This window comes from Mustela lutreola, chromosome 1 (genome assembly GCF_030435805.1).
Source record: "Mustela lutreola isolate mMusLut2 chromosome 1, mMusLut2.pri, whole genome shotgun sequence".
Classification (NCBI taxonomy): domain Eukaryota; kingdom Metazoa; phylum Chordata; class Mammalia; order Carnivora; family Mustelidae; genus Mustela; species Mustela lutreola.
Genome location: NC_081290.1, coordinates 103,598,989 through 103,615,744, shown reverse-complemented (window position 1 = coordinate 103,615,744; position 16,756 = coordinate 103,598,989). Strand labels below are relative to the sequence as shown.

Genomic DNA, 16,756 nt, shown 5'->3' with positions numbered 1-16,756 from the left:
TGAAAACAGGACTCAGCAAAGTTTTTCTATAAAAAGTCAGACAGTAGTTATGTTAGACTTCGCAGATGGTACAGTCTCTGCTGCCACTCCTCAACCTCGGGACCAAAGCAGCCACAGACAATACATAAGTGCGTGGGCATAACCGTGTCACTGACAGACACAGATGGTGCACTATACTTCACTTGCCTTGGGCCGCAGTTTACCAACCCCTAGCGTAAGAGAAGGAAAAAAAGATACAAAAAGGGACTCGTATCAGAGGGATCGATAGGCCAGGCCCGGGGAAACCTGGAGAACTGGTGCCTCCCGAAGAGAAAGGAGATTTTACAGCATGAACAGACTAAAACACATAGAATAACAGTCTAGAAAACAAACCTTTGAGCCTATTTCACAAACATCAATAGGATCATTATCTCCACAGCAGTCTGTACTCTTATCTTTGTGATGGGGATCTTCCCAAGTCTAAAAAAGAAAAGGGGGAGAGAGGAAGCAGAAATGTGGTTAATACTCTTTATATTATAGATCTGAATCTTTCCACATGAGCACGAAGTTTTACAGGTAGTAGTAATCCAAAGGGGAAAAGCCTCAGAAATTACACAGGCTCTGAGCCAACATGCCAGTACAACCCTAAACATCACAATAATTAAGACGGATTTATAGTATTCCCTCCTTCCATCTCATTTTTCTGTATAATCACATCTGAAAGTGGGCAGTATTTCCAAACATACTCTTTTTCCAAGCTGAGTCAGCATGTAAATTCATGCTGTCTTTTCAAGTTTCAGTTCAGAGGTTTCCACCATCTGCGCTGCTTCCAGGGGCTGCGGGAACTGTTGCTTCCATCATTCACTGCTTCCTTTGACATGGTAACAGCATCAGGTCTGGCGCTCTGTGTTTGAAAATTAACTTTCTATTCTTTAAATGACTCCTACTAGAAGAAACCTAGTTTTCCCTTCATAAAGAACAAGACAGAATCTACACCAAATAAAAGAAGAATCTATTTTTGTCTCATTTCATTTCCACTTAAAAAATTCTCTACCTTGCCATTGAATCTCAAAACCTTGACAAAAGCCTGAAAAGATGTCAACCCTTAAATTTTCTAAAAAGATTATACCCTTCTGGTTACAAAATACACACATGAGCATTTCTATAAATGAAAAGCATAAGAGAAATTTGTTATCAAATTTAAATATCCCTTAGGCACCATCCTTCCCCAAAAGCCTCACAATTACTTGATTCTAAATGGAACTACAGAAGTTCCCTAAAATCATCATTTTCCTTAGATATACATTACAGATGTGCAGAGACTGTGTCACCTCAAGACTGTTATCCAGAGATAATTTTAGATTATCCAAGCTTGGTTCCTCTAATTTTATATTGATAATTTTAAAAGTATACTCTTATTTACAGCTAAACCCTAGATAAACTCCAATATTTTCCTTCTGGCCCAAATTATAATATATTTAGGAGTAAACTGAACCCCACCTTGCAAAAAACAAAAAAATTCAGTAAAACAACATTCACTACCTCAAATACTAATATTAATAATAAAACATAGGAAGAATAAACTTACTGTTAACCTTACATAGTGATTATAGGGGAAAGACATATTCTAAGTGATACACACAACTACACACACACACACACACCCCATGGAGAAAGTACTATTGTTGACCGATTTTATAGACAAACTGAAGCACACAGAATTTAAAAATTGCCCAATGCTCACATTTTCTAAATGGTGGCAATGGGATGAGAACTCAAGGTATTAATCCTATTACAATGCCCAAGTTTAGATAACAACAGCAACTGAGTGAGAATTACTTTCAGATATAACCTTATTCTTCTTCATGATTGTCTTCTTTTAAATACCTTCTCTCACTCACAAAATCTCCTAAGTAGGTATCCATTCACATTGCAAATATTTATTGAGTACCAATCAGGGCGGGAAGTTAGGAATAGACATGCAGAGGACATAGTCAATACCCTGAAGAATGTCAAGTTAATAAATGGTACAGCATTTGTCACAAATGCTACAAAATTAATCTTGATGTGCTAAAGAAACCAAGATGGGACTGAGATAAGACTGAAATCAGTGAACCTAGAAGCAGAAAATATCTGAGAGGGTCTTCCTTCCTTATATAAGAACCCTCTCTTAAACTTCCCTTAACTTTCCTCCACCCTCAAAAGGGGACAAATGTGATAGTTAAGGTCACTCTGACATAAAGGAAGTTGCCTAGACTCTAGGTCTACTTCCGTCACAAACTACCTTGGCCCAAACATCCGGATCTCAGTTTCCTCACCTATTAAAAAATGGCCTCTGTAAGACAATTGCTAGATGTGTCCCAGCCCTGAGTGCTAGGACTGTTGGTGGTCATTCATTATCCACATGAATACTACCAGTCAAGAGGAAGCTTCATGAGATAACTTAGTCCATTTGAATCAGCAGTAATTTTAAGAAATTCCTTCCTTGAACTGAGACAAAAACAGTCTTCATACATTTGGTTTTGGTGGGTGCTTCCCATTTATTAATTGGTCTCAGAACTCCACTTTCAATATTATTTATCAATTTATTCCTCCTGTCAAGGAAGTAAGTACATAAGTACAAAATTCTTAAGCTACACAATATTGATACATTTAAGGCATGTTCTTCATGATTTCCCTTACCACAAAAACAACTGACTGGTTCTAGTTCTAGTCCTGCTTTTCACACTTTATGCAAAGGCCTCCATTGTGATTACAAAAGAGATTCACAGTAAATGACTTCCAACTTAACTTGAAAATATAGTATAATTTTAAGCAAGCACCAGGAGAGGAAATCTTGACAAAATTAAAACTTTGACTATGCCCCCTTGTGGAGCTTTAACTGTATAGCTAGGCAGAGAAACAACTTAAAAAGCTCAATGTCCACAAGAGGAAATTCCAAATCTTAACATTTGCTTCACAAAAGTTAAAAAAAAAAAAAAAAAAAAAAAAATTAGCATCCAAAATTTAGAAATAACTTCAACAACTAAGTAAGAAAAAGGGCAACCCAATACAAAATGGGCCAAAGACAAGAACAGGTCATTCAAAGAGAAAACATGAATGACTTATAAATATATGAAAAGATAGCTAGTCTGATTAGAAAAATAAAAAGTAAATTGTATAATGAGAAATAGAAATATAAAATAGAAAGAGAAAGAGAAATAGAAAAATAAAAAGTAAAAGTATAATGAGACACTATGTCAAAAACCTAAAAATATGATAATGCCAAATAAAGCTGACCCTCAAATAACTCAGGGTTAGGGATGCTGAACCCCTGCACAGTTGAAAATCTGAATATAAATTTTGACTCCACAAAAACTTAACTACTAACAGCCTACTGCTAACAGGAAACCTTATCAATTATATAAACAGCACATATTTTTATGTTACATATATTATATACTAGATTCTTAAAATAAGCTAGAGAAAATGTTATCAAGAAAATCATAAAGAGGGGTGCCTGGGTGGCTCAGTCGTTAAGTGTCTGACTTCAGCTCAGGTCATGATCCCAGGGTCCTAGGATCAAGCCCTGCATTAGGCTCCGGGCTCAGCTGGAAGCCTGCTTCTCTCTCTCTCTCATTCCCCCTGCTTGTATTCCCTCTCTTGCTGTGCCTCTGAGAAATAAATAAATAAAAATCTTTAGGAAAAAAAAAAAAGTCATAAAGAGAAAATACATTTACAGTACTATACCATAAAAATCTCTATATAAGTAGATTCAAACCCATGCAGTTCACACTCATGATCCAGGGTCAACTGTACTGGTAGGGATATAAGGCACCTAGCACTGCTGGTAGGAGTGTGTATTGTTACAATTTCCTTTGTAAGGAATTTAGAAATACCTAGTAGAGTTACAGAAGTGTGTCACTCACAATTAAGCAATCTGATTCATAGGTATACACCTATCAGTACATACCTATATATGCTACATATATAGAAAAATTTTAGCATGAACCCAGGAAAAGCATAAATAAAAAGAGAAACTATCAATGGAAATACAAATAATGTTGGTACAAACAATGGCTATAAAGCTAAGAAAATAAATCAGAAAACAGATTACTGATCTAGCCTAGAGCAAATCTTTCTCATCCTTGTGTAGATGTCTGAGATCATTACCTTATAAGCTACAAATATTAATAAATACATTTATAATCACCATGCTCTGGTCCTTATGTCAAAAAAAAAAAATCATTGAATTGTACAGAGCTCTCTATACAAGTGCTTCTTGAGAACTACTTCCTGGTTAATCAGGATTCCTATAACCAGCTCAAGGGAAGGAGGATGCACCTGTACTTTAACAGATTCAATTTGAAGCAAAAGCCACTGCCAGTTGTCTCACTAAGGGCAGCTATTATCAGTGACAACAGTGTCATCATCGAGAAATATTACTGAGGAACTCCTTCCAGGCTAAACAGTTTGCTTTGATTATTTCATTCAGTATTGACAACAACCTGTTGGGGAGGTGGTATAATGATATAGATGTAGAAATAGACCTAGAGAGATTTAGCCACTGATCCCAGGCTACAAACCTAGTAAGTGGTACTAAATGTTACTTGGGGTCAATGAACCAGACTCATAATGAAGTTCAAAATAAAAACACAATATTCCATTAAGACTGAAGAAATCTTAGTGGGGGGGTTGCAGAGGGTTGGCAAAATGGGAGAAGGGAAGTGGGAAGGATAGGCTTCCAGTTACAGAATGAGTACGTCACAGGAATAGAAGTACAGCACAGGAATAGAGTCAACAGTGTTGTAATAGCGTTGTATGGCGAGATGGTAGCTTTACTTGAAGTGAGTGTAACATAAACTACAGAGCTGTCCAATCACTATGTTGTACAGCTGAAAGTAATGTAACACTGTGTGTCAACTATACTTCAATTAAAAAAGAATTGTTGCGGGGCACCTGGGTGGCTCAGTGGGTCAAAGTCTCTGCCTTTGGCTCAGGTCATGATCCCAGGGTCCTGGGATCAAGCTCCACATCGGACTCTCTGCTCGACGGGGAGCCTGCTTCCCCTCTCTCTCTCTGCCTTCCCCTCTGCGTACTTGTGATCTCTGTCTGTCAAATAAATAAATAAAATCTTAAAAAAAAAAAAAAAGAAAGAAAGAAAGAATTGTTGCACTACACAAAAAAAAAAATTAAAGAAATCTTAAATTTTGTGATTCTAGTCCTTTAACATTATCCAGTCCATTAACATAATGGGTCTTCCAAATATTCACTCAGAAGCTGTAACACTGAATAACCCATTATACATGGAAATACAACTTGGGGAAAGCAAACAAAAGAAAATTTTTGCTCAGGCCAAACCCAAACTTTGGGGAAGGCATTACTGCTAGTGAGGGGGAAGTTATTAATTAAGGTTCACCAGTCTAGACAGCTAGAGATCTGAAAGAATGACAGCACGCTGACGAATCACAAGCTGAGGAAGAGGCTGCTACTTAAGTAAAATGCTGCTGCTTACTGTTCTTCCAAGCATGGTTGGCTTGGTAACGGTTCTGAACAAATTTCCTTCTGTTACAGGACAAATCATAAGAAAACAGCAAAATCTAATACCCACAGACACATACAAAACAAATGTAATACACACAATGCATTCATTATTCATTCCCCAAATATTTATTAATCACCTACTAGGTGTCAGGCACTAATAATCTAAGTAGTTAGTTGGAAGACCTCAATGAACAATAAAGACAGAATCCCTATCTTCCTGGAGTCTGCATTCTAGCTGGAAAAAATTCACAATAAACATAATAAACAACCAAATTACAGAACATGTTAGAAGTTGGTAGATTCTACAGAAAAGGGAAAAAATAAAGTAGGGAAGCAGGAGACAAGGTTATATTCTAAAGGATTTTCAGGGCAGACATCACGAAGAAGGTGATTTATGACCAAACATTTAAGGAGGTGAGCCATATGCATTTCTGGCAAAAACCATTCCTAGCTGGAAGACACAATAAAGATGAAACCTGCACCATGAGTGTGCCTGGAAAACAAGAGGAATCATGAGAAGGCCAGCATGGGAGTGAGGGAGCAAAGAAGAATGAGAAACTGGAGACGAAATAAAAAATATAAACAGGACGAGGGGCTAGCTATCATTTTACCAGACTCATTCTGTCTTGATACTGACAACGAAGCAAAAAGATATTAGGTACAATTATCTTTTCCCATAAACAACTGGTCTAATTTCAATTTTTCATAAACATTCATCAGCTCACTTACTGTTTGGTAAATAAGTTCTCTGCAACCTCATGTATTCTTTTGCTGAAAACTAACACACACACACACACACTTTTGGGTGCAGGTTTAAGAAGATGGTAAAGACCTCTGGTTAAAAATGGCAGAGAAACTACAGGTCTATTTTCTCCTCCTCACATCCATTCTAGCCACACTGGTCTTTCTGTTACTCAAACACACTAGGCCTGCTTCCCCCTCGGGACCTTTATACATCCCGTTTCTTGTTGCATTCCCTCCCAGATGTACATGCTACTTGGCCCCTCACTTCCTGGAGGTCCTCACTCAAATAACCCCTTCTTGTGGAGGCCTTCTCCTTAATCAGAATTACAACATTCCCAATATATCCTAGTCCCATTCCCTGCCTTATTGTTCGCCAACATTCTTACTGCCATTTGACACACTATACATTTTATTACTCTTTTGTTGTTGTTGTCGGTCACTCTGTCCAGAATAAAAGACCCAGAAGGATTTTTGTCATTCTTATCACTGCTTTACCTCCAGTACTTACAGCACTGCCTGGCAAACATCAGGCACTGCTCTCATATCTACTAAGGAACAGCTCTGTGCAGTCTTGGTATAGAAAAAAGGGAAATTAGAAACACTAAAGCACTCACTGTGGTGAAATGGAAATGAGGAAAGACAAGCGCTATAAAAGGAGATTGGAGCAGGAAGCAGAGCCCAGATCAGGCAGGGTTCAGGAACCATGCTAAGAACATTGTTTTCTGGGGTACCTGGGTGGCTCAGTCAGTTAAGCATCTGCCTTCAGCTTGGTCATGATCCCAATGTCTGGGAACAGGCCCCACATCAGGCTGCCTGCTCAGCAGGTTGTCTGTTTCTCCCTCTCCACACCCCCTCCGCTTGTATGCTCTCTCACCCTCTCAAATAAATAAAATCTTAAAAAGAAAAAAAAAAAGAATTTTGTATTTTATTCTTGAGGCAATAGGAAACCACTAAAAAGGTTCTCATATGAGCAAAACATTAGGAGATTTAAGCCTTTAAAATGCTATTTTGGATGCTAGACAGTATTAAATGTCAGTAGGCAACAGTTCAGGATGCATTAAGAGACTGCTAGAGTCTACAGTAAAAATACTATACCTAACAGACTACTGTAATAGTAGGTAGGGGCATCTTGAAAATTCAAACACATCTAGACGAGTACAAAAACTCATCAGGACTTTAGTTAGAAAAACTACAAAAGTTGAGAACTAGTAGATGAATTAGAAAAACTTATTATGCTCCATGGTAACCAGTGGTTTAGTTGTTGATCACCCCCTATGAATTTTTTTAGAGGGAAGACTATATAATAAAAATACCAGTACCTATAATAATGTGATCACTATACTCTTGGCACTCTTCTAAGATCACCGTGTAATAATTGATTTAACTTCAATAAGACCATATGCACTAGGTACTTTATCATCTCTATTTAACAGATGAAGAAAGTGAGGCACAGAAGGACAAACTAACTTACCCAAGGTCACATTACTAGTAAGTGCCATCTCTCCAAAACCCACATTCTTAGTCACGTATGTGCTGTCTTGTGTATCAGTTTTCTTTGTATACCCACCATCTATACACTGACTAGCACAAAAATTATTAATAAATGTTTCATGAAATAAACAAATATATGAACTTCAGTTTGTCCCCTGCCTTCTCTACTTTATATGTCTCTGTTTTTGTCTTTCTCCAATCCAACTGCTTCGTTGGCCTTCTCCTCATCCATATATCCGCTCCTACAAAGAGTATCCCCCGAGCTTAAAAAAATTTTTTTTTTTACCCTTTTACTGACAGGTCAAACAGAATGTCTACTTAGGCACGTGGGGAGTCAGAACACCTGCCTTCACTTTTTCAACAGACATTCTCATTCTTAGTACATCATTTTAGAAGTGCTTGTTTTAAGCAAGAATGTATCCATGTGGGTGGCCTAAAAGCATCAAAGGCAGCTGACCCCTTAGAAAACAATTTTCTCTCTTCTTTTCCTGTAAATATTCTCAATGGGCAGCTGGTTTTTTGAGTAGGATAAAGCCAGACTCCTTTTTCTCAGTTACTTCCCCAAAAGCATTTTGGAATTTCATGCAAAATGTTAAAATTAATAAATAAAATAAAATATAAAACTTAAATATCCAGATAGATAGTCTAATATAGATGGCTTTTATAATCATAAAAAGAGATGATTCTCTATGTCTCCTAAACCCAGACTTATGATTCTGCATACTCCGAGTTTTACTCACTAAATAATTTGATCAGTAGGAGACACCATTTGAGCAGAAGGAGATACCATTTCCCAAGGGTGAGGAAACATGGGAAGAAAACAAAAAGGGATAAGATAGGATGCTATCATATATGACTGTATATAAAAGCATCAAAGAAACGACTGAAGGTAAAGTGGGTAAAACAGGGTGCCTGGGTGGCTCAGTGGGTTAAGCCGCTGCCTTCGGCTCAGGTCATGATCTCGGGGTCCTGGGATCGAGTCCCACATCGGGCTCTCTGCTCAGCGGGGAGCCTGCTTCCTCCTCTCTCTCTCTCTGCCTGCCTCTCTACCTACTTGTGATCTCTCTCTGTCAAATAAATAAATAAATAAAATCTAAAAAAAAAAAAAAAAAAAAAAAAAAAGTGGGTAAAACATTTTTTACTGACTCTTAACTGCCAAGTCCAGAGCAAGAAATGTGTTCAAATGCCAAATGTAAGTGTTCTATATGCCTAACTCTAAGAACTTAAGTAAAGACATATATATATAGTTTGAAAAAAAATTATTGATACACTAAAACTCCACATTAAAAAATTTTAAATTTACAAATCTCTCAAACTGACATGCCCTCAGAACCAATTTAAATTCAAGTAGTTCACAGGATTTACAGGGCAATTTTTTCAGAAGACAGAGAAGTTTTACCATTATAAAAAAATGTTACCTGTGGGAGGGCACCATAATTCCAGATATAACCCTTGTGAGGAAAGATATTTGCCACATAGCGTAGCTTGCCATTCTTTATATCTTGTTTAATGGGATTCAATGGCTCCTCTGTGGCAATCTATGTAAATCATGGAAAAAAGGAGAGAGGAGGATGAGAAATGATTAATCCTGTATTCAAATTGTGTATTTTAAATCTGTCTGCTATTATGAGGCTAAATATTTATATTCCAACTTACTGATCAAAGATACTTTAAAATAAATTAACTCTTATTTCTACTTTACAGTTTTAGGTAAGAAAGAATGTCTAAAAAGGAAACATCAGATTACATACTTAGTTACTTTATAATAACTTTAGTTATTATATATGCACTCATTTCGAACAAAAATAACAATTACTGATGTTAATAAAGATTAACCTACTTGCTTTTTGATACTAATTTTGGGTGTCTTACCATCAATCTTATGAAAATAAGGTTAACGTAAAGATTTTCACCAAGTAATTTCATTTAACTTTCTATCAAATATACTCAAACTGAGTTGCCAAAAAAACAACAAAAAACCCCACTATCCTATAAAGAATAACTTGAAGCCATTTTTGAATGAATAAATACTGCTTAAATTAGGTAGGATCTCACAGATTCTTGATTCTATACCTAACTGAGATAGAAAGTAGCCAGAATGCTTGAATATTCTGAAGGAAAACCAAAAAGAGAATCCATTTTTAAAAATTTTTACTCTGACCTATTAAAATATTAACCAAAACAATGCTACTAGGACTTGGTGAAATTACTGGCAATTCACTAACTATAAATTCTGAAAAACATACACCTATATAACAATCCTTAATTAAAATACTTGAGGGGGCATCTGGAGGGCTCAGTCAGGTAATTGCCCAACTCTTGCTTTCGGCTCAGGTCATGATCTCAGTTTCTGGAGACTGAGCCCCTTATAGAGTCTGCTTGAGATTCTCTTCTCTCCCTCTGCCCCTCATCCCACTCACATGGGCTCTCTTGTATGCATGTACACATGTACTTGCACATTTTCTCTCTCAAATAAATACCTAAATAAGATCTTTTAAAGAAATACTTGAAATAATACTTGCTATCACATCCAAAGCAATAGGACAAGACTTAATAAAGAAACTAAGTGCCATAAATTAAATTTCACTCAGAAGTTTAAGGAATCTTACCTAACTGAAGATGGAACAAGAAAATTCTGAAGGGCAAAAAGGAAGTTCTTGATAGGTTCATGTCTCAAAGAAAACATTTTAAAAAGGGGGAAAAAAAGGTAACCAGGGAATAGCAGATATCCTGGATAGCACTTATAAATCAAGAGTTGGCCAGGAAAATGCTTTCATTTCTGATACAAAAATCTAAAGGACAGTTTGTCTTTAGAAACTTGCCATCAGTCCCAAATAAATATGTCTCAATTTTATCTGTGAACAAAATACATCTCTGAATCTATTTAAATAAACCTTGAAAATGTTTGTTATTTTTCAAAGACAGAGGAGTCAAAGAAAATTAAATAAATATGTGTATAACAAACCAGAGAGACAAAAGTGGAAAACACACTCTTTAAAGTGTAAATTCAGCTTTGAATAATATTTTGCTATTTGAAAATTACATTTCAAGTTCATGAAAATGTTTTCTATTGTTTTTATCAAAAAGAAGTTTGTCAACCATCCCAAATTCAAAATACTGCCAGACAACGTGAAATAAAGTTTTTAAGTCTTAATTGTAATTTCTACTTGATATTAAAAGAACATAGCCATACCTCCATTTTAGCATTTGTCCACCGAGGTACTTCTACAACCATATTAAACAAATTCTGCAGGTTAAAAAAAAAAAAAACAGATAATTTTTAAATTTTTACTTATCCTTTGTATCACTTGTCTCTTGTGCAAGAATACTGTAATTTTTTTCCCAACAAAAATGTGTGGAGACTACATCATACATCTGCATGCCTTAAATTTCTTCTGAAAAATTAAAGTTGTTGTCTAAAACACAGCAGGATTTAAGCCATCATGTCACATGATGCTGCAGCATTAAAACTTGCTATATTTCACCTTCACAGTATAGTGACAGAACTAGAATGGAAACGTGTTTCAATTTTTATTTTCCAACTAAAACAGAAGTGAGAGACAGGGTCCATCATGTAAACTAAAGTCTCACTTTTCCAATCTGTAATATAAGTGTAATGATCTCTGTCCTATTCACCACACAAAGTTGTAACACAGATCAATTACATTATTTAAATGAAAATACACAAAAAAATTACAAAGTAAAATATTTTGAAAATCACAAAGCAATATTTAGGGGAGCCTGGGTGGCTCAGTTGTTAAGCATCTGCCTTCAGCTCAGGTCATGATCCCAGGGTGCTGGGATAGAGTCCTGCATCAGGCTCCCTGCTTAGCGAGAAGCCTGCTTCTCCCTTTCCCACTCCCCCTGCTTGTGTTCCCTCTCACGTGCTCGCGCGCTCTCTCTCTCAAATAAATAAACAAATAAATAAATGAAATCTTAAAAAAAACAACTCCCAAACCAATGCAATATTTAAAGACAAGTTATTATGATCATCATGTAAAATTAAGGCTTTTGGCATAGGTATTAAGTTTAAAAAGTCAGACTGACACCTTTCTACACTTAGCTTGCTTATCTAGGATTTCTGATACCCTTAAGTTATAAAAGAACCAGCTTCTTTTTATCATTTTTGAACTTTACAGAGCATTTAAAACAAAAAAGACTCTAGGTCAATGGTGGGTAAAAATACCTGCCTACAGTACTTAGGTATACAAATCTGTAATTTTCCATAGTTTGGGCCTTACAAAAATAAAGTCTCAAGTTTAAAGTCAACTTGCATGCCATTTTGTTATCAGTAACTAACAACTTACCATGGGAAAGCCATGTTAAAACAGTGCTACAAGTATGGCCAAGAACCAGAGCTAATATGCAAGCTGATTGTTACTGGCTCATTTAGAAATGTTAATGGCAATTTTATGGAGTCATTTTTAAGTCTGTTAAACCTTGAATTACACTTTTCTAATAATTCATTTTTATTATTTTTTTTGAAGTGTCAGTTCACAACAGATCAGAAATAAACCAAAAACTAATTCCTTAGCACAGATCATTTGAGAAAGCAGTGATTAAATACACTTATTCTCAATTGTGCCACGCATCAAAATCACCAGGAGAGCTTTAATCAATTTTTTAAAAAAAAGGTTTCCTAGAGCCCACCTCCACATATTTGAATTCAATAGCTTGGGGATGGATGCAGGGCACTGCTTATTTTTAAAAGCTCTGCAAGCAAATTTTAATACTCATCCAGAGTTGCAAACCTCTGGCTTACAGCACTGCTAAACAATACGTGGGGGCTTAGTGAAACACGGATGCTATTAATTCAAAGAATGCCATTTGAGTCACAAAAGTAATGATGGTTGTTAAGCTTTTCTAGTTAAGACTAAAGTTTACCAATGACAGAAACGCAAAACCATAATGAGATAAAGAACAAAGCCAAGAATGAATTCACAACTGCTCCTTAGAAGTATGTCTCATACCTATCTTGCAACTTTATACACAGTCTTGCTGTTATGTTTCATTTTCTATGCTCTTTTATGAGGTACCCCAGCACCTGTTTAAATATGTCTCAAGTAGCTGTTAAAAAGAAAAACCCAAGTAAATGGCAGATGTTCACATAATTTATTCATCCCTGAAAGCCTGGCTATACGAGAACAAATGCATACAGATGAATCCTCAGAGGTTACAGGAAGACCCTGGCTAGTCACAACTGTTTTACACAATGACACCTACCAAAACCACTCACAGAAACTTGAAATAGGCCAAAAGAACAAAAGACAAGGTTTGAATTTTAAGTGTGCAAACCGTCTCTCCTTCATCACTTGTTACTGACTCTGAAGAGTGAATCCCCAGCCTGCTTTTCTTCCCTCCAGCTAAAATACATATTACTTATAATTTTTTAAAGCCAATGTTAGCCTGGTTATCCTAAGATTACTGTTAACTATAAACCAGTAATGGTCTGCTGAAATTTACCAGAAAATAGGAAAGATACGAGGGGACACATTTCATGTGAGAAAGCTGGATATGAGCAAGAACCATTTACCTCCTTCTTCAGGTGTTTTCTGTCTCTCTACTTTTCCTTTCTATTTTTATTGCAAAAACCAAAAAGAAAAACTCATAATACATGAAGAAAGTTAGTAAATTTTATATACTTTGGAAAAAAATGGGAGGATATCACCCTTAGTTCCTCTAACTCTTAAAAAGATCAAATAAACTTTGGATTTGATACTAAAAGCAAAGGCAACATGTAGCAAAAATAAACAAGACCATCAGACTAAAAACCTTCGGCTCAGCAAAGGAAACAATTAACAACATAAAAAAGGTAAACTATAAATGGTAAAAAATATTTTAAGTCACATATCAAATAAAGATTAGTATCCAAAACTCAAAGAACTCATGTGACTCAATAGAAAAAAAAAAAAAATCTGATTAAGAAATGGGCAGGGGGGCACCTGGGTGGCTCAGTTGGTTAAGCGGCTAACTTGGTTTGACTTGGTTTCTGCTCAGGTCATGATTTCCGCTCAGGTCATGATCTCATGGGTCCTGAGATAGAGCCTAGTAGGCAGGCTCTGCACTCAGGAGGGAGTCTGCTTGGGACTCTCTTCTTCTGCCCCTCCCACCACAATTTTCCAAGAGACAGTCAAAAGGTACATGAAAAGGTACTCAACATCACAACTGTCAGAGAAATGCAAATCAAAACCACAATGAAGTATCACCTCACACCTGTTAGACTGGCTGTCATCATCAAAAGACAAGAAATAACAAGTGCTGGTAAGATTGTGAAAAAAGGAGAATGCTTGTGCATTATTGGTGGGAATGTAAATTGCTACAGAAAACAGTGTGGCAGTTTTTTAAAAAAATAAAAACAGGGGCGCCTGGGTAGCTCAGCGGGTTAAGCCTCTGCCTTCGGCTCAGGTCATGATCTCAGGGTCCTGGGATCAAGCTCTGCATCTGGCTCTCTGCTCAGCAGGGAATCTGCTTCATCCTCTCTCTCTGCCTGCCTCTCTGCCTGCTTGTGATCTCCCTCTCTCTGTCAAATAAATAAATAAATAAATAAATAAAATCCTTAAAAAAATAAAAATAAAAAATAAAAACAAAGCTATCATATGATCCAGCAATCCCACTTCTAGGTATTTATTCAAAGAAATCTGAGGGGCGCCTGGGTGGCTCAGTAGGTTAAGCAGCTAGCTTCAGCTCAGGTCATGATCTTAGGGTCCTGGGATCAAGTCCTACATGAGGCTCCCTGCTCCCCGTCTGCTTCTCATTCTCCTTCTCCCTCTGCCTATTGCTCCCCCTGCTTGTGCTCTCTGACAAATGAGTAAATAAAATCTTTTAAAAAAAGACAATGAAAACAGAATATTGAAGAGATATCTACATTTTGATGCTCACTGCAGCATTATTCACAATAGCTCAGATATATAAACAATCGAAATGTCTGTCAATGGATGAAAAGATAAAGAAGATGTGCTTAATATATACAATGGAATATTATTCAGCCATGAGAAAGAAGGAAATCTGCCATTTGTGACAACATGGGTGGACCATTAGGGCATTATTCTCACTGAAATAAGCCAGACAGAGAAAGACAACTACTGCATTGTACTACTTATATGTGGAATTCTAGGAAGGAAGGAAGGGGGTAGGAAAGAAGGACCAAACTCATAGAAACAGAACAGAAAAGTCATTGCCAAGGGCTTGGAAAAAATGGGAGAGAGTTATAAATAAACAAACACAGAAACTACAGACTCAAATTAGTCACTCTCTGACGTATGAACCATGTTCTAAGAATTAAATTTTAAGTTGGCTATACGGACTCAGAATACATTTTTCCCACTGGGGAAAAAAAAAACCCACAACTATTTCCAGGTGAATACATCAAGTCCTCAGGAACCTATAAAGCCTCGAAGCCCTCAATATCTCTTCACTGCCATCTAGGGCAGAGGTTCTCAAACTTCAGTGTGTACAGAATGCCCTGAAACACCTGTTACATAGGTGGACTAAACAGTCCCCATCAAGCAGATTCTGATTTAGTAGATATGGAATAAACCCTAGAATCTGAAATTCTAACAAGTGTTCTTTGTTGTTCCAACATAGATGGTTTAAGGGCCATTTTAACAGACACCAATTTAAGAAAATACAATATGGATGGCTGGGACTAAACAGCATTCATGGCTATTTCTGGAAGTAGATTCAAAGGCTGGGGTCATAAATTTCAGCTGAAGTAGAGAAAAATGAAATAAGGTTTAAGGGAAAAGGAGGCTGAGGAAGGTGGCAGGAAAAACTGTCTGACACCAGCAAGACAAAAGGCATCAACAGCATGAGACGGGATGACAGGCATCAATCAAATGTTCTGGTCCTAAATCAAGAAATATTAAAGGTTTGACAGTCACATATTTAAGATATATTCAGAAGACATTTATTAGCGTATAATTGGTGTAACTTTTTTTCTCTGTTATCCAAAAGACTTGTTTCTGAATTCTAAAACAGCCTCTCAGACCACCTTTTTCCCTTAGAATAAAAAAAATGGTAAACGGACCAATTTTCAAAAAGTACCTTTACTTCAGACTATCTTTTGTAATAAATAACTTTTATTTATCATGGGTTCATTTCCTGATTCTCTCTGGGTTTATTTCCTGATTCTCTCTGGTTCTTCAGTTACAAAATGAAATGGTAAGGAGGTTCCTAGAATAGTCAGATTCATAAGCAGAAAGTAGAATAGTAGTTACCAGGGGCTGGGTGGAGCAGAGAATGGAGAGTTAGTGTTTACTGGGTAGAGTTTCAGTCTGGGAAGACAAAGACATTCTGAAACAAAGAATGGTGGTGATGGCTGCACATGTGAAACGTGCTTAATTACACTGAACTGTACACTTTAAAAACTGTGCAATAAATGCTAAATTTTATTTTATGTGTATTTTAACACAAGAGAAAAAAGTGAAACACTAAGATCATCCCTAGCTGCCTTAACCAGGTATTAGAAGAAAAAAAAATCTGTATGCAAACCAAAATCTTGTAAGGGGGGAACTTTAGAAGGATTTTACAAACACAAACTATCATCAAGGTCCTTAACAGATAATAGAAGTGGCTCACAAAAAAAACCTTTAGAGATATACCTCATGTTCATCATTTCGTGCTCTCTTTGTAGGAATGCCATTTTCCTATAAAAGAAAAGATGGTATTTATAATTTTAATATTTCAGCAAAGAATACAGCTGCATTGCAAAGCACTGAAAGTCAGCCTACCACAGAAACACTCACCACAGAGGCTGTCCAGAATCATGATTTACGGAGAACCTACCAAATGCCCAGTTCCTTTTCTCTCAGCTTTGCATTCCCAGTGCAGAAGCATTAGTGTTTCATAAAATATTTTATCAGAAAATCTAAGTCTCTTTCAAGTATATTTCCTAGTTTTTATAAAATAAGCAAAGGCTGTGTTCAGTCTTTAAGGAAAGACTGTCAGTTTCCAGTGATTACACTTAAAACAGTCATTTCATTATTGAAATGAAACTCTAGGGAGCATGACTAACAAGCCA

The 16,756-nt window shown here is 36.5% G+C and overlaps 1 protein-coding gene across 1 annotated transcript in view; it reads right to left on the bottom strand.

Annotated features, from left to right (window-relative positions):
- The window catches only part of PPA2 (inorganic pyrophosphatase 2), an 87,754-nt gene that overhangs the window by 56,842 nt on the left and 14,156 nt on the right, over positions 1-16,756 (bottom strand). The window contains exons 3-6 of the mRNA XM_059171702.1: positions 16,338-16,382; positions 10,931-10,984; positions 9,156-9,275; positions 373-459 (exon numbers count right to left, since the gene is read on the bottom strand). Coding sequence (XP_059027685.1) covers positions 373-459; positions 9,156-9,275; positions 10,931-10,984; positions 16,338-16,382 — 306 coding nt within the window. The remainder of the gene's footprint in view (positions 1-372; positions 460-9,155; positions 9,276-10,930; positions 10,985-16,337; positions 16,383-16,756) is intronic.